Source organism: Xyrauchen texanus, chromosome 35 (assembly GCF_025860055.1).
Source record: "Xyrauchen texanus isolate HMW12.3.18 chromosome 35, RBS_HiC_50CHRs, whole genome shotgun sequence".
NCBI lineage: Eukaryota > Metazoa > Chordata > Actinopteri > Cypriniformes > Catostomidae > Xyrauchen > Xyrauchen texanus.
The window spans coordinates 2,134,298-2,152,726 of NC_068310.1; the positions used below are offsets into that span (position 1 = coordinate 2,134,298).

Here is an 18,429-nt window from a genome sequence, read left to right on the forward strand (position 1 = left end):
TTGTTAAAGCTCAAATTCAAAGAATTCTTGTTTTCCTGATAAATATTTATGCATCAACAGTGGGACAGGAATGCCTACAGAGTGTTCTAGTGAAGGATGTGTTGTCATTGGTGGAGCTGGAATTTTACTATGGACCATAATACTGAGGAACCTCATATACAGTCCTCAAGCATTGTCAAAACTGGATATGTGGATAATTAAACACCCTAATGATAGACAGTATACATGGATTAAGGCTTTTAATAATAGAGTTAGTGCTGCCTGATTAGATAGACTTTATATGTCAAAATATTTTATTTCATTTAATTATTGTGACAACGACCTATGTCAAACGTATCTAGAAAATCAGTTTACTGGCATTTTAATGTTAAATTGTTGCGTTTTGTGATACATTTGTTTTCTTTTGGGAAAATTGGAAAAAGAAAAAAGTTATTTTGAAAAACAGTGGTGGGATGTAGGTAGACCCCGAAGCCGCCGCCAGGCACCGCCATTTGCGCCATTTAGAATTTCAGCCGCCGCCAGCCAATAATTTCGTAAGCCAAATTGAGCCGCCATCTGATAAAGTTTGGCTGAGCCGGCTAGAATTATTTGCATCAAATAATAATTCTATCACATAGAGACATACACACACGAAATATATAAACAATACACAAGATCTATTTTCCCACTGGATTCATAACAGCACAGTCTTGTGCTCGTTGCTACTATACACAGACTCACAGTGAATTGACGACCAATTAAAATTGCTCGTTTTCCGTACAGAAGAAGTGATGCATTTTTTTCTCGCACTGAAGTGAAATGGCGGAAAGAAGCAAGCAAGGTAATTTTGATCTCACTTTCCTAATTCCTACTTACTTTTTTTTTTAACTTAGCCTACCCAGACTTTTGTTAAATCTTCAGGGCACGGTTGCACAAACACCTGAATCAAAGATTGATGTTATGAACCAAATATTCTGGAACGGAGAAATTTATAGCACTGAACGTGATATTAATGCAGTAACAAACCACCGTTTCCACATTGCTAATTCACGACGCATGCTTCAGTGTACATTGAAGTGAAATGTGCAAAACTTTGTCCAAAATAATACTGATAACAGTGTGTGTTTATATTAAAGGCGAGACACGGCAGGCAAAAACATCGGTTTTTTTTTACTGGTCAATTTTGAGATTTTTGGATATTTGTCTTCAATAACATGTCTTCTTTCAGACTTGTGGTGAAAAAATTCCAAAATACACATTTAGGTCTTTATTTTACTACACTTCATCTGTTTGCGTCTGTAGATTTCTCATAAATTCAACAAAAGTTTGCGTTCTTAATCAATACTTCTCCGCAATCTCTGCCGTCACGCAGGTAGTGTGCCGGTGGAATGCATGTTTAGTTCCACTGGCCTACTGCTCAATGGCAAACGATCATCACTTGCTCATCATATTACAGGTGTAATATGATAAGCTTCATCCATGATAATGCCAAGTTATTGTATACAACTTAGCCTACATACATTTAGCCTAAACACAACACATTGTAGGCTATTTGAAAATGTTTAGTAGCATACAGACTACAAATTAAATATGTACATACGCTGTGAAAGTAAAATCTGGTGTTTTCTTTATTACATTGTATTGCATTTTGTAGAAATATAGTGTAAGCCATGCATTGCTTGGAAATATTGGGATCTAGTAAATCAGTATAACATAGACATCTGTAGACATGAAGTGGCAGCTTCAGCCATTTGCAGCTATGAAAAGTTTGGCGGCTGCAGCAGCCATTTAGGTTTTGGCTGAGCCGGCTAGCCAGCCAATAACTTCATCAGCCAGCCATTATTCTCAAAACAAATGGCTTCGGGCTCTAGATGTAGGAAAGACTCAAATAAGACATTTTTGTCAGCAGTATACAGCTAACTGTAGTAGTAGAATAACGAATGTGATTGAATTACTGGAAAAGCTAATTAATTAAATGGAATTGCAGTTGGTTGATGCACACAATTCTGTATTGTATAATGATTTACAAAAGAAAAAGAGAGAGCTAAGTCTGGTCCTAAATGAGAACGTAAAAGGAGCTTTGATAAGGTCCCGTTTCAATTCTTTAGCAGAAATTGATGCCCCAACATCTTTTTTTTTTCCTGGAATATAAGTTGACTCAATAAAAACAAATACCTTGTCTTAAACTCCCTGATGGGAGGATAATGTCTAAGACTATATAAATGAGAAACCATGCTGTGGATTTTTATTCAAGTCTTTTTGCTGCAGAAAACTGTGAAAATGAGGACTGTATGACACAGCTGGACTCTGATTCTAAAACTTGGATGCTAGTATAACATCTAAGGAAATTACTGCTGCTGTGGGACAACTCAGATCAGGATGATCCCCTGGAATAGATGGACTGCCAGCAGACTTTTATAAACGTTTTTGGAACTGCATTGGACACGATTATTTTGATGTTTTATGTGAGTCTATAAAAGATGGTGTTTTACCTACTACCTGTCAATATGCTGTTTTATCATTATTCCCAAATAAGGGGGATTTTGCTGGCTTCCTGATGCCCTTCTTACAACAGAAAATATATATATATATTTAAATGTCTGGCAAATAGATAAAAACATTACTTAGGTTTGGTTGCACACAAGGGTCAATCATTTTGCATTCCAAAGAGATCTATTATGGATCATTTGTTTTTAGTACGAGAGATTGGAGATATTTGTAATGGTTTCAATGTGAATGTTGGATTAATTGCCCTGGCCTCGTGTTGATCACAATTATCTTTTTAACGTATTGAAGGTTTTTGGTTTTGGTGAAAATGTTTAACATTTGATACAGTTATTATATAATGGTGCATCATGTATGGTTAAGGTAGGGGGTGCTTTGAGTTGGCCAAGTCCATTGTCTGGTCAACTATATAGTTTAGTAATTGAGCCGCTGCTTTTTAAACAAGATTGTCAGGTTTTAATGTGCCTGGTTTTTCTTTAGAGTCAAGAATTTCTCTTTCTGCTTATGCTGATGATATCACAGTTTTTGTAAATCACACTGAGGATATTAAGTGTTTATCTGAGATAGTCTTTATGAGAAAACTTCACTTTTAGCCCAGTTCACTTTAGCTGATGAAGCTTATTGGGAAGGTAAAGGGGAGTTTGAGAGACTCCCAAAGTTACCTGGGGACCTTATGTGGGGTAGAGAGGGATTGATGGGAGTTTTTTTGGCGTCTGATTTTCCAAAGCTAAATTTGGAGGGTATAGTGGAGAAAGTGTGCAGCAAGTTGTCTAAATGGAAATGGTTGCTACCTCAGTTGTCCTATAGGGGAAGGATTTTAGTGACCAAAAATTTGGTTGCTTCTACTCTGTGGCACAAAATAACTGTGTTACAGCCACCAGTTTGGAATTTTTGAGGAAATTCAAAGGAAACTTGTGAATATTTTTTTGGCCTGGACAACACTGGATTTGTGCTGCTGCTTTATACCTTCCTGTTCAAGAGGGAGGTCAAGGATTGATAGACATTAGATCCAGAATTATGGCTTTCCAGTTAAAAGCAGCACGGATCACATGGTTGTATCACACGGATGTATCACACGGATGTATCATGGCTAGAGACAGCTTCTGCTCTTCTCAGGCCGGTCAGAAGTATGGGGTTGGACAAACATTTGTTCTTAATGGAGCTTCAGAATGATGATTGTGTGAATCTTACATCCTTCTGTAAGTCAGTTCTGGAGGCACGGAAGGTGTTTACCATTTCACGTTCATCAGATACACATGCTGGAAGAGCCACTTTTTCTTAATTACTTTTGTACATTCAAGACTTATGTCTGGTCCCAGTCTGCGTGCATGTCTAACTGCTGCTGGATGCACAAAGTTGGGACATATTTTGACTATAAGCTCAGAGGAATTGAGTAAAAGGACTGGGGTGAGATCTTTGCGGCTGCTGAAATGAGCTACTACTGAAATATTTAAGTCTTTGCATGTGGATCATAAGACTTTGGCAAATGACTCAGTAGCAATTGATCAATGGAGAAAGGGGGTTCCCATTCTGTCACTCACTCAACGTTGTGTCGAATGAAGTGACACAAGGGGCCTTCCTTGGGAGCCTCGCACACCTCTGAACTTGAGAATTGGCTAATGAGAAATTGGCAGACAGAATTTGCATGCCCCTCTCTCTGGCTTACCAGACCCAGGCCGTGCCCACCCCATTGCGGGCTCAAGCACACTCGACGAGAAGTGTGGAATCCTCGTGAGCACTGGCCAACGGCACCTCCCTAGCAGACATCTGCAGAGCAGCAGGCTGGGCAACACCCAATACCTTTGCGAGATTTTACAATCTCAGGGTTGAGTCGGTCTCGTCCTGTGTTTTGTCAGATCAGGGTCGGTAGAACTCGGTAATGCGGAACAGCCGACCGGGTGTTCCGCTTACACCCAGCGCCCTTCACCAAGTTGATCCAATGCACTTTCTCTCCTAGGTTAGCCAATACGTGTCGCTTCCTGGATGGTCTTCCTCCATAGCCTTCTGGCCTGCGATTTCAGCGGAGCAATTTGCGACCAGACCCACTACGAGCCACAAGTGTTCCGTACTGGGATAGGGCTCCACAGGCTTAATTCCCTCTTCAGGCAACTCCCTGTGATGTATTTTCCGCAGTGCAGTCCCCCTGTCGGCGGACCCGCGTCTCCACAGTCACAAGACATAAACATTGCTCTCTCACCCAGGGCATCTACACTTACATTGTGCTGCTAGTTTAAGAAGCCTTTTTTCTGTAGGACCACGTTCATGCCATCTACTATGAGGAGCTAAATTGCCTCTTGGTGAACTGACTTGCCTCACAGGTTCATGCTAGCTGCTGGTTTTGTCTTGACAGCACTAAAATAATACTCTGTATGAAAAACCCCCTCCCATTTCTAATTTATGGCAGCTAATGTAATGACTTTGTCTGATGGTGCCCATCTCTGACAAACAGATAGCAAAAGCTCTTGGTATTTGTCGCTGGCACATTGAGAGATTTGTGAGGCCATTTTGATTGGGTAAACTCGGTACCTGAGACATACATTAAATTTAAACATGTACAAAGAGTGTCGTCAATATGTTGATGTATTGACATTCAAAATGATGAGACATTTGATTTATTCAGCCACTGATTATTCATACTCTTCATGTTGTCCAGGTCTTGGAAAAGAACATGCATTTGGAGTGTAAATGTCATGGTGTATCTGGATCATGCACATCCAGAACCTGCTGGATGACTCTTCCCAAGTTCTGCCAGCTCGGCGTCATCCTCAAAGACAAATACACAAACGCTGTCCACGTGGAGCCAGTGAAAGCCACCCGCCACAAACGTCCCACCTTCCTCAAAATCAAAAAGCCCTACTCCTACCGCAAGCCTATGGACACGGACCTGGTGTACATCAAGAAATCACCCAATTACTGCAAAGCAGATCCTGTGACGGGCAGCATTGGGACTCAGGGACGGATTTGCAATAAAACGCTGATGCATCATCCAAACGACTGTGACCTCATGTGCTGTGGCAGAGGATACAACACACATCAGTATTCACGTGTGTGGCAGTGCAACTGCAAGTTTCTTTGGTGCTGTTATGTCAAGTGCGACACTTGTAGCGAGAGGACAGAGGTGTACACATGTAAATGAGCAAAGTTTATGGACTGTTTTACCTTAAGCATAGTTTTTGGACCTAAAGGATGACTAGATTAGGTGGTATGTTGTTATGTTGTTTTGCACAAGACCTAAATAAGACATGTTTTCTTTACTTTAATGGAATATAATGGATTTTCAAAGCTTTACTCTGAAGAAAGAATTCATTATGAGAAAGAACATGGATCTAAAGCATGTAAATAATTTGTGAGGCTACACATATCAGTTTCCATCTGTCTACTCTAAATCTAGAGCATTATTCCAGTCTGGAAAATCCTGAGGCTATCTGGAATAAAGTAAGGCTCTCTTGCTGTACATGCTTTTAGACTGATAACAGATACATGCGCCTTGAATTTACCAATGGAGCTATTGCTACAAGGACGTCTTGGTAGAAATGCAATGAAACTCAACACGATATTCAAAGATATTTAACAAATACTCCAACAGAACACATCAGCAGGTATTCAAAAGGTAAAAATTCCATTCATTTTCTCCATAATGCTTCTTAGCATTAATGTAAACCTTTCAAGACAGATCTGCCATGAGCTCTGAGTTTAGGGGATAACATATGCTTCTGTTGAAGCCACAAGTCAACTCTTTTTTCAGATCTTTGTCTGATTTGGTGGACAGCGGAAAGGGAACGCAGTCTCCAAACAGAGGATTTTCCCACTGGGTTGTTGATGCCATCGCAATGGCCTATAACACTCAAGCCGTACCCGCCCCCTTGCGGGTTCGAGCACCCTTGACAAGAAGTGTGGGATCATCGTGGGCACTGGTGTTGCCGTTCTCGGGACACAGGTGGATCGCAACCGCTCTGTCCACCTGGGGTTCTCCGTGTACCCGTGAACCGCCCCGCCATCCAGGGTAGTGAGAGCAGACGAGCGTATGGATCGGTTGCGGTCAGTATAAGGTGCCCTCCACGACCTCGTCAGCTCGTCATGCACTTCCGCTAAGAACGGTACCGGGGGGGCGTGGCTGTGAGCTGCACCCGGAGCCGAGGTACCAGTCATCAAGCCGCGAAGGCTGTGGGGAGGATGGAGGGTTCCAGTCCAAGCCCACGCTCACAGCAGCCCAGGCAAGCATGTCGGCCATCTGCGTGTCCGCCTCAGACTGGGCGGGCTGGCCCAAAGGCGGCAGCCCAGTCTAGTCCTCAAGTCAGACGCCTGGACGCTCTTCGATGTAGCGCCGATTTTGTCATTCAATTCCAGGGGCTCAAGGGAGCCGCACTCATCCCGAGAATGGACGGAAATGAGCGAGCGTGTCGGGGGCGGGTGGTTCGTCGGGATTTACCCGGCGAAACTGAGGCCATTGTTATCCACATATCACTTTCATCACCAGCAGGGTCGTCCTCATTCCCTTGGGAAGAAGGAGCAACATGGGGGGCAGCTGAAGTGGCATTCATCTTAAGGAAGGAGAGCCATGACCACAATGCTGCCATGGTCATGTTATTGCAGTGAGTATATAAACCATCCACGAAGGCCGCCTCATTGTTGGCTGCCCAGGCACACGAGGCAGCGTCTGTGGCCGTCGGTCTTGGAGAGAAATTGACCGCATCCAGGAACTACACAGGGGCAGAAGGGCATCTTGAAAAAGATGCGTCCTGAAAAGGACGTTCAACGCCTGCTGTGTATTGCTCTTTTATGAGTGGAAAACTCAAACTCTTTTAGAGAAAATAAAACTCTTTTAGGAGGAGAACACTCTTTTAAGCAGTGAAAAGCACTGTTGAATCGCCCAGGGGCGTGGCCTTCACAGCATGCAGAGAGAGAGAACGCCAGCTGGAAACGTGCCGTAGATCCAACAGCAATGCTTCTCGCTGATAGAGGTGAGTGAAACAGTGGTGAACTTCAGCTTGCTGTAGCACAACCGTTCGGCTCCGAAGAAAAATTCTGACTGACAGATGCTGGCCCGCTTCCCTTTATCCGGGGCGAGGCATGGAAATTCTGTCTGCCAACTTGACATTGGCCTTTTCTCAAGTTCAGAGGTATGTTTGGCATCTCAGGAAGACCCCTTGTGTTACTTAATTCGACACAACATCGAGGGAGTGACAGAAGGGGAATCAATTCTATCTCTTTGCATTATTATAACTCTCTTTAAACTACGTATATACTGTATTTGCATATATTTGAGTATTTTCAAATAAACTTAAATATATATTGTTGTTTATAGTTATATTCAATGAGTATATGAGTTTAATTTGGTACCATTGTTTCTGTTTCGCGAACATCATTTGATTACATCATTCACAATGCTTAATGGGATGAGTAGTTCTCAAAAAGAATTCCTCAAAAATAAATTTAATAGCACATCTTGTATACCAAGTTTTTAATGTTGTGTTTCGTCTGTGAGCTGGTTGGTTTGGTTCATAATGACTTGGATCTCTTTATTGAAGAAATTCTTAAAATTCTTATGGAGAAAATGAATGGAAAAAATATTTTGGAAACCAAGACGTCTGGAAAAAGCGAGAGGTCACTATTGTTGTATGTGTTGTTAAATTCCTCAAAACAACTGATTTGATTTATTTATTAAAAAGCCTATTGATAACTGTAATTCATGACAAAATGTGGATATGGGTAGAAAGCAGCTCTGCATGTTTTTGAAAGCTGAATTTATTCAGAAATTCTGACAAATAAGATTTACACTTAACTCTATTGTATCTACTGAAATAGCAGGTTTTATTAGTTTACATGATGCATTTTTATGAGAAAACAAGTGATGTTTCTTCGAGAAATTCCCTGTTTGCTGCTAGTCTGGAATAATCACATTTGCTGTAATATCGAGAAACTACTGACCACAAGCTTTTTGTAACTGGAATAGTGATAAATACAGACATATAGAATTTACACTGAAAATATTGGTAAGAGAGTATATTTTGTGAAAGAGTATTTTTATATGAATGTTTTATTTATGATGTCATGTATGAAAACTCAAAAAAGTGCATTCCCGAATAACTGTTATTTGTTGGTGACAAAGTTGGAAAGTGGATGTTAGTTATTAAAATCTAAATTAGATTGTGATGTTATATCATCTGTGTCTTAAACGTTCCTCATGTGCCTGAACACAAACACACATAACTTATCAGGCTAAACATTACACAACAGTAATAAGCACAAGCACTCAGTTCTGGACAGTAATTCTGGGTTTCAGTTAATAGTAGTAATTGAGGACCTCAGTGAGTGTGCTGGTGATGACTTGCTTTTGTGGGCGGAGCTGCAGCTGTCAGGTGATTTATCGCTCTGACATTTCTTTCATTCAAAGCTTTGCTGCTAGTTGCTAAACAACTCCACTGAATGTTACAAAATCTTGGCCAGTCACCCAGAGAAAGTCAGATTTTCCTTAAGTGCTGATGTGGCTTTACAGTCTCTAAAAAGGAAAAACTTTACACTTGAAAAGACTGCAAATAAAAAGAATACAAGGTACTGCTTTCAAGATCAGATGGTGTTGGCATGCCATTTTATAAATCAGTTAAGTTTACATGGCATTGAACAGCTGAAGTATTAATATAAAATTAAAGACTTCTGAATGACAATCAATGCAGTCTTTAGGAATCAAAGATTGGTGTTTTTCACACATAGTTTTATGGAAGCTTTGTCAAATGCTTTGCATTTACTCATTGTGCAGAATGTTTGTTGCCTGAACACTCTTATACTGTATGTTGACCATGAAATTCACCATTGGAAAGATGCATTTCTGCCCACTTAATGTCCAGTGATGCAACAGAATTTCTCGAACTTACTTAAGTTCAACCAAATTAATCATTGTACACACCACAAACATTAAACCATTGAATTCTGCAGGCAAGTCTCTACCATTATTTTTCAACCTGTGAGTGTTTTTGGTTACTATAAATGTTTTAAAATCAACTGGCACACAAGTACACAACTTTAAGAAATAACTTTTTATTAGAGGATTTTCATGATGCCATGTCTACAGCATTTTTAAACTCAGAAATACAACTAACACCTTTAGTGGTCAGTGTACAAAACCCCTTATTAGTTTCATCTTTGCACAGGTTTATTAAGAGGTTACTGACAAATAAGTTTGTCCGAGGGGATAAAAATTAGAAATCTTTGTTAAAAATTTAGTTTGACCTGAGTAAAATGTGCCTTTTCATTAAAATGTCATTTTCATGGAGAGTCACATATCGCTATGTGAGGGTTAGTCGCTTAAAGGCTAACTATGCTTAAACTTTGCTATAATTATCAATTTAAGCTATTTTAAATAGAGAGAACTGTAATAGATTTATTTGTTAAACTGTGGCAGGATGTCGAAAAATTTGAAATTGTCGGCCTCACAGGATCAAGATGGAAGCGGTCCAGTCAATAGTGACAGCAGCAAACTTTGTGAAGTAGGTCGAAATATCTCGAACATTTATGCAGCGCTGATGAAAATCTCAACCGACATGGAGGGACAAATATGTTGTGTGATCACATCTATGGAGGTGAAACATGAATGTACGATTTTGAAAAATGGGTCAAGTTTCTGGCATCGGCCAAAAGAGAGCTACAGGCTAACTCTCCTGCTACCAAGGCTGATGTTGAATGCATGTGGGTTTAAAACTAGAGGATATGGAAAATCGGAGCAGGAGTAATAATGTTTGTTTCATTGAAATCCCTGAGGGAAAGGAAGGTCAGGATATGGTGAAGTTTTTGGATGGGCTTGTTCCGAATTTGATCGACACAGTGGAGTGTTGGATAGTGGTCAATATAATTTAGCCTTGGGTACACAATTTATCTTTACATGTCAATATGGCACACTTTAATATAGGTAAAATGTTTCTCTCCATGTGGAATATTAATGGGCTCAGGCATCCAATAAAAAGAAGGAAGGTTGTATCTTTTATTAAGCATAAAAAAAATGCATAAAGTGTTACTTCAAGAAACGCACCTTTCTTCACATGAAGTTGAAAAATTTGGCAGGTCATTGGGTGGGCATGCCTTTGTTGTGCAGGTTTGAGTTAGAGCAGGGCAGTCATCACATTGACTAGTAAACATTGACAATTTAAAAGTCTCAAACAGATCAAAGATAATTTCTGGAAAATTATTATTGTTTTTGCTGAAATACATTAATGAACCCAATTCTGATGATCAAATGAATGTAAAATTTATCGTCCAATTTCCCTGATCCATTTAGAAGTACAAATATTGTCTAAAATTCTGGCTAATCGATTAAGCAAAGTAATTACATCGATTATGCATGTAGATCAAGTGTTTTTTTTTCTTGCTCGGGGAAACAGGCAAGGCTGTCCTCTCTCCCCTTTATTATTCTATCTTGCCCTGGAACCATTAGCAGCCACAATAAGAAAAGAGTGTGATTTTCCTGCATTGTAGCAGGAGGTGTGGTGCATAAACTTCTACTCTACGCAGATAATATATTATTATTTGTCTCCAACCCTCCGATCTATGCCTAGCCTCCATAGAATTATTCATTCTTTCTCCAAATTTTCATGATATAGGATGACTTGGTCTAAATTGGAAGCTCTTGCTCTGACAGCATATGCCCGGCTTTCCAACTGGGCACCTTCCAATGGCCCAAGCAAGGCATTAGTTATTTAGGATTTGTTTTCTCCAGAAAACGTTAGAGATTTAGTTTGAGTTAATTTTGATCCAATGAAATTGGATTAATGAAAAGGTTCTCATGTGATGTCGATAGGTGGGCTTCAACTTCATTTGTCTATGGCAGGGAAGGTCAATGTAATATGAATTGTATCCTCAAATTCAATTATCTACTATAGTCTCTTCCTCTTACCTTCTTATTTTAAACAATTTGATAGATTATCTAAGTCTTTTATTTGGAATGGTAAATTACCTCGGTAGCATTTCAGTAAGTTACATAGACCGATTGACAAAGTAGGCTTAGGCCTCCCCAAATGTTTATTTTATTACTCAGACACCTGGCCCATTGGTCTCTTTCACCTGAGCATTGAACAAGCGTTCCTTGCCCCAATTTCACCATTGCAGTCTTTCTATTAAATTGCCTAGAGAAGTACAAATGCATCCACATTACATTCAGTATGTTCAATTTTGATTATTAATTAAATGTTTCCTCAAGCATATGACTGAACCCCAAATTGTGTATTAAAAAGTCCTCCTTTTGCTGGAAAGAATGGATTGAGAGGGGTGTTGCTACACTTGGTGACCTTTATGAAATCTGAGCTTTGAGATCATTTGAAAATATAACCCAGCAATTTGGGATTTCTAGGTCTCAATTGTTCAGGTATTTACAGTTGTGCCATCTACTTTGTACTATTTTTAGTGGTAGTGCACAGCCACATAAAGCTGACTCCCTCTGTACAGTGCTCACAGCCTTTGTAAAGGGGCATGAAGCATCAGTGTATTATTCCTCGTTGATTCAGAGTCTTGGTTATGTGGCCTTAACAGCTCTTAAGAGGTTATGGGAAAAATATTTGAACTTGGTATTGGAGGATGGAGAGTGGGAAAGGATTTAAAAAAATAATAAAACTATGTCTAGGGATGCAAGAGTACGCCTTATTCAGTTTAAGATATTGCAACATTTCTACTCGACTCTAGATTGTTTAGGCTTGGTTTAAAAGATATACCTACCTGCTGGCAATGTCAGTTGGAGGATGGAGACACAGCCCATCCTTTGTGGTTCTGCGCTAAGATAGAAGAATTCTGGGTAAGATTCCAGAATCTTATTGTTAGGAATTCTTTGTCTTGTTTCACTGTTGCCCTCTGTCTGCCATTTTTGTCACCTTTGCATTCCTTAGTTTTCACTTTTGTCCCTTGTGTAGCCCCTTAGTCTCTTTGTTAGCCTTCATGTTCACTTGTCATTGTTAAGAACTACATGTTCCCGAGGTTTCCTTGTACCTGCCTTGTTTGTTTGGTTAATAAAATTGAACTGCATTTGGATCCGCATCTTCTCGTCTGCCTTCGCTGCCCATTCGTAACAGAACGAACGACCAAACATGGATCCAGCGGTTCGAAAAGCCAGCTGTCAGCTGCTCAGCCTTAGTCAGGGAAATCGTCTGGTGGAGGACCACATCTGCGATTTCCTCGCGATTGCGAGTGCCACCGAATTCCCTGACTCCGACCTGGTGGGGTTTTTCCGGGCGAGCCTGAACAGTGCGCTCAAGGAGCGGTTGCCACAGGCAACGCACGGCTGGACGCTCCACGCGTTCGTGGAGGAGACTCTGCTGGCCTGCGGTTCACCGTTTACTGTGGGCATCATCGAGGAGAACCCTGCCACTCCTCCCACAGTGGTAACCCTCCATTCACCCGTGGTTCGTCCCTTCACGCCTGCCACGGCCAACGAGCCAGCGTTGCCAGCTTCGTCCGCCCGGCGGAGGAGGAGAAGAGGAAAGACTTCTGCTCCCCAGTCTCCGCCTGCCACGGTCAGCGAGCCAGAGCCCACGCCTGCCACGGCCAGCGAGCCAGAGCCCACGCCTGCCACGGCCAGCGAGCCAGAGCCCACGCCAGCCACGGCCAGCGAGCCAGAGTCCACGCTTGCCACGGTCAGCGAGCCAGTAGCCTTCGATGTCAGTGAGCCAGCGCCTGTAGCCTCCGACGTCCCTGAGCCAGCGCCTGTAGCCTCGACCGTCCCTGAGCCAGCGCCTGTAGCCTCGACCGTCCCTGAGCCAGCGCCTGTAGCCTCGACCGATCCCTGAGCCAGAGCCAGTAGCCATGACCGTCCTAGATCCAGAGCCAGTAGCCATGACCGTCCAAGAGCCAGAGCCAGTAGCCATGACCGTCCAAGAGCCAGCGCCATTAGCCATGACCGTCCCAGAACCAGCGTCATCCGAGCTTTCCAGAGCTCCGCCTCCCGAGCTTTCCAGAGCTCCGCCTTCCGAGCTTTCCAGAGCTCCGCCTCCTGAGCTTTCCAGAGCTCCGCCTCCCAAGCTTTCCAGAGCTCCGCCTTCCGAGCCTCCCGAGCTTTCCAGAGCTCCACCTTCCGAGCTTTCCAGAGCTCCGCCTCCCGAGCTTTCCAGAGCTCCGCCTTCCGAGCCTCCCAGAGCTCCTCCCGAGCTTCCCAGGGCTCCGCCCCTCGAGCCTTCTAGAGCTCCGCCCCTCAAGCCTCTTGAGCCTTCCAGAGCTCCGCCTCTCAAGTCTCTCGAGCCTCCCAGGGCTCCGCCCCACAAGTCACTCGAGTCTTCCAGGGCTCCGCCTCTCAAGCCTCTGGAGCCTCCTATGGCTCCGCCTCTAGAGCCTCCTATGGCGCTACCTCCCTCGGCTAGGCCTCCTGAACCTGTCCCTGTCCGGTGGCCTTCTCCCAGGGCCCCAGACCCTGTTTCTGACCTGTGGCCTCCTCCCAGGCCTCCTGACCCAGTCCCTGTCCTGTGGCCTCTGCCCAGGCCCCCTGACCCTGTTCCCATCCTGTGGCCTCCTCCCAGGCCTCCTGACCCTGTTCCAGTTCTGTGGCCACCTCCCAGGCCTCCTGACCCGGTCCCTGTCCTGTGGCCTCTTCCCAGGCCCCCTGACCCAGTTCCAGTCCTGTGGCCTCCTCCCAGGCCTCCTGACCCGGTCCCTGTCCTATGGCCTCTTCCCAGGCCCCCTGACCCGGTCCCTGTCCCGTGGCCTCCTCCCAGGCCTCCTGACCCGGTCCCTGTCCAATGGCCTCTTCCCAGGCCCCCTGACCCGGTCCCTGTCCTGTGGCCTCCTCCCAGACCTCCTGACCCTGTTCCCGTCCTGTGGCCAGCTCCCAGGCCTCCTGACCCGGTCCCTGTCCTATGGCCTCTTCCCAGGCCCCCTGACCCGGTCCCTGTCCCGTGGCCAGCTCCCAGACCACCTGAACCTGTCCCTGCCCTGTGGCCAGCTCACAGGCCTCTGAACCTACCCTTGCCCTGTGGCCAGCGAGCCAGACCACCTGAACCTGTCCTTGCCCTGTGTGCCCCCCAGGACTTCCTGCCTGCCCTGTGTGCCTCTTGGACTTCCTGCCTGCCCTTTGTGCCCCCCTGGACTTCCTGCCTGCCCTCTGTGCCCCCCTGGACCTCTTGTCTGCCCCTTGTTGCCCCCTGGACTGCCTGTCTGCCCCTCGTTGCCCCCTGGACTGCCTGTCTGCCCCTCGTTGCCCCCTGGACTGCCTGTCTGCCCCTCGTTGCCCCCTGGACTGTCTGTCTGCCCCTCGTGGCCCCCTGGACTGCCTGTCTGCCCTTCGTTGCTCCCCTTGGTCTGTCTGCCCACCTCAAGCTCCCCCCAGTCATGGACATTTTTTGTTTTGTTTTATGTTACTGTGATCGTCTGGAATCCGATCCTTGAGGGGGGCTATGTTAGGAATTCCTTGTCTTGTTTCACTGTTGCCCTCTGTCTGCCATTTTTGTCACCTTTGCATTCCTTAGTTTTCACTTTTGTCCCTTGTGTAGCCCCTTAGTCTCTTTGTTAGCCTTCGTGTTCACTTGTCATTGTTAAGAACTACATGTTCCCGAGTTTTCCTTGTACCTGCCTTGTTTGTTTGGTTAATAAAATTGAACTGCATTTGGATCCGCATCTCCTCGTCTGCCTTCGCTGCCCATTCGTAACACTTATCTTTGAGCTTTTAGATACAAACATTTTATTCTGCCCCAGACTATGCCTTTTGGGTGATGGGGTGGTCATTAATGTAGGTGACCAATGTACAAAAAGCTGGGTCCAAACTAGTGTAATGATTGGCAGACAGATAATTCTTAGAGGATGGATGTCAGTTGGCGCTCCCTCATTTCAAGGATGGTTCACCGAAGTGGATAGGGTGGCGGCATTTGAATAGAAATCATATAAACAACTTGGCAAAATAGACACGTATGGTAAGAAATGGGACACGTATTTGGACTTTCTGGAGGCCTCTCAGTGAGGACCATGCAGAGAGAAAATTGTGGTGGTAATTGTAAATTCTATTCTTTGTGGAATTATTTATTTTCTCTTTGTTTGTTGATTTTTATATTTTTATGTTCGCAATTAGTTTCTTTGTTTGCTTATATGTGTACATAGGTTTTGACCACAGGGATATTTGTTGAGGGACAGAGTGGGCTTGGGGAGGGGGCTATAATGAGAGTTAAGTTGATTCTATGTGTTTATTCCACATTTCACATAAGAATCAATACAAATGTTAATAGCAAAAACCAAAATGTCATTTTCATAAAAAGTTTTTGTCAAATGGCAAAAAATGGCATAAAAAATGGTTCACTCTTTTTTTTTTTAAGAAATAATAATGAAAGATTATTCTAGATTTTCTAGATGGAGATATTTGCCCACTGGTCACTATAATTGTTGTATTTAAATGATCTTTATTTGAAAAATACATCTGAGTATTAACAAATTAAATTACAAAACTATACAACATAAGCAACCCTAAATGGCTGGGTTTGGCAACTACATTACTTTATAATCGGTTCATTTTGAAGACAGAGAGCACGACGAGATCCCTCCATCCTTTCATCAACAGTAAGCTTCTGTTTTATCATGAGAGCATTTTCCAGAGATCACAGTACATAGTGATCATTTAGATCCTCAGAATTAAGTTCTCAGCTGTGTTTCTATATAAATATATTTGATTGCTAAAGCAGACATTGCGAAATCATGCACTGTATCTTCATTTGCTCCATGTAATCTCTGTGCTGTCTTGGAGAAACATTAAAGAGATCTGATATTTTTAAAACATGGACAGGTTGTGTGACATGCCCTCATCCTCAAAATCCATGAACAAAACTACACAAGGTAAAATCAAATTCGACCCAGACTACACTAAATGGTCAATGACGTGATGTGCATTTTATTTATTTTTTGTCTAGATCAAGTAAATGATCCAAACAACCATTATAAATGCAATTCACAAAACATTAATTACTTAAATACACCTCTACTATGACAATTAACCTTTTTTCTTTTACTGAGTTCAAGGTCATTTTTTTCTTAAAGTAAAAAATGTCATGTGGTGTAACTGTCCAGAGATATTAATATTTAAAAAACGTTTTTTAACCACCAAATCAAAGTCATTTGGCATAACCAACAATGTGACTAAAAACAAAACAGAGGAGACCCCTTTAGACCGTCATGGTTTTGTAAAGTAAACATTTATGTTTATTTTTATGAAATAATTTTTTATATTACTCAGTTTTGTACTTATTTTAGTTATTTTTTTTACATTTTAATGAAAACGCAAATTGTTTTCAGGTCATATGGTGTAACCCTGAGAAAACTTGAAAGATGTTTGTAAAAAAAAAAAAAAAAGAATTATGTACAGAGAAAGTATTTTAAAACTTTTATTTGATGGTTACACCAATTCACAAGCAATTTAATCTTTTTTTTTGTTCTTTGTCTTGTCTTACAAGACATTGTAAACCTACATGGACACAAAGATTGTATTTTTATTAACCTGATACATGTGTTTTTTCAGACAACCTTATTTGTCAATCAGTGACCCTAAATATGGGTTACAGGTAAACCACTCTTCTACTTTTGTTGATGCATTTACAAAATTGTCATTTGTTTTCCATGTCATGTTAATAATTTGAAAGATTGTTAGTTCTATCAGGAAGACTCGCAGACAGAAATGTAATGTCTCTCTTTGGCGCAAGCCCCGTCTGGCGGTCTGAAGAAGTTATACTCCAAACTGTCATATCTTGCCGGAGATAGGAGGCAGGGGTGAGGAGCCTACCCCCATGCAGGACGGGACTAAACTGGTGGTGAAGGTTGCCGTGTTAGCACACTGAAACTGCAATGTGATAATTTGTTAGCAGACATATAAAGCATTGGCATCATGTGATTGGCTAGGAGTTACCTAGCTAATGGTGCGATGATGTACATGTTCTATTCTTCCCGCTAGAACTACACTGTACTTACATTTCTATGCAATTGATTTTAGAGACATTTTGTTTACTTTTGTACAATAGTCAATTTCAATACCGTGTTAACCAAGGACAGAACTAAATATTAAAAAAATATGCTATTCAACAATGTTTATTATAACTGTATGCAGCTTTGAATGATCCTTGTTGATTATAAAGGACAGAAAATGTCAATGTGAACAGTTTTCACTGAGGGGAATGACCACAAACAATCAGAAGTCAGAAGGTAATAATAACATCAGTAATTGCATGTAGTGAAGTGGGGAAGGAAAGTTTGTTTTGCACCCGCTGCCTGTCTATAAATCACCCAACACATAATTCCATCAGTCATAAGTTTGTTTTTCATTGGTTGAGACATGCACATGCACCTCAGAAGAGCAATGCAAACTGCACGGAAGTTGCTCTCTAGTTTCATGCATGTGTTCAATGAATCTCAAAACATGATTGTGTGTGTTTAACTTCTGAAAGAAATAACTTTCAGAAGTTATTTTAACTGTTTTCACCAGCACCAGCCCATGTGAATGCTGAATTCCTGTTATGGATTGCAAATGTTTTATGTCTAATTTATGTCTATGTTTGCTTGTAAACTTTCCAAAAGGTTAAAAAATTGATAAACCCCACAGGAAAATTGTCTAGACACTAAGATAGATGTGTGAAGGTGCAGCAGATATTGTTTCATTTTTTTAAACCTTCACTTTAGGTCTGTGGTTTCTAAGAGCATTTGTGATATGGGAGATGGTTTTGTGAATGAACTTTAGTAAAAATTGTGCAAAAACTCTGAAGATTGTGCATAAATTCTGGCATGTGCTCTGGGATTTGTAAAAATCAGTGAGTCCCATATGATACTTTTTCATCTTTTGCTGTGTGGTTTGTTTTGGGGTACGGTGGTCCCTCATACACCCCTGTACACTTAATGTCACCTGAGCCATGATTACTGAAAACTTCACATGTCTGAAGCATCTCAGTGTGGAAAACACAAAAAACTTACTGTGGATAATTTTTCCATTTTTCATTTTTCTTTTCTTTTTGGTTT

General features: G+C 42.1%; 1 protein-coding gene across 1 annotated transcript in view; it reads left to right on the forward strand.

The window, feature by feature from the left end:
- LOC127629290 (protein Wnt-7a-like) overlaps positions 1-5,620 on the forward strand; it is a 53,991-nt gene extending 48,371 nt beyond the window's left edge. The window contains exon 3 of the mRNA XM_052106447.1: positions 5,138-5,620. Coding sequence (XP_051962407.1) covers positions 5,138-5,620 — 483 coding nt within the window. The remainder of the gene's footprint in view (positions 1-5,137) is intronic.
- The last annotated feature ends 12,809 nt before the right edge of the window (positions 5,621-18,429 follow it).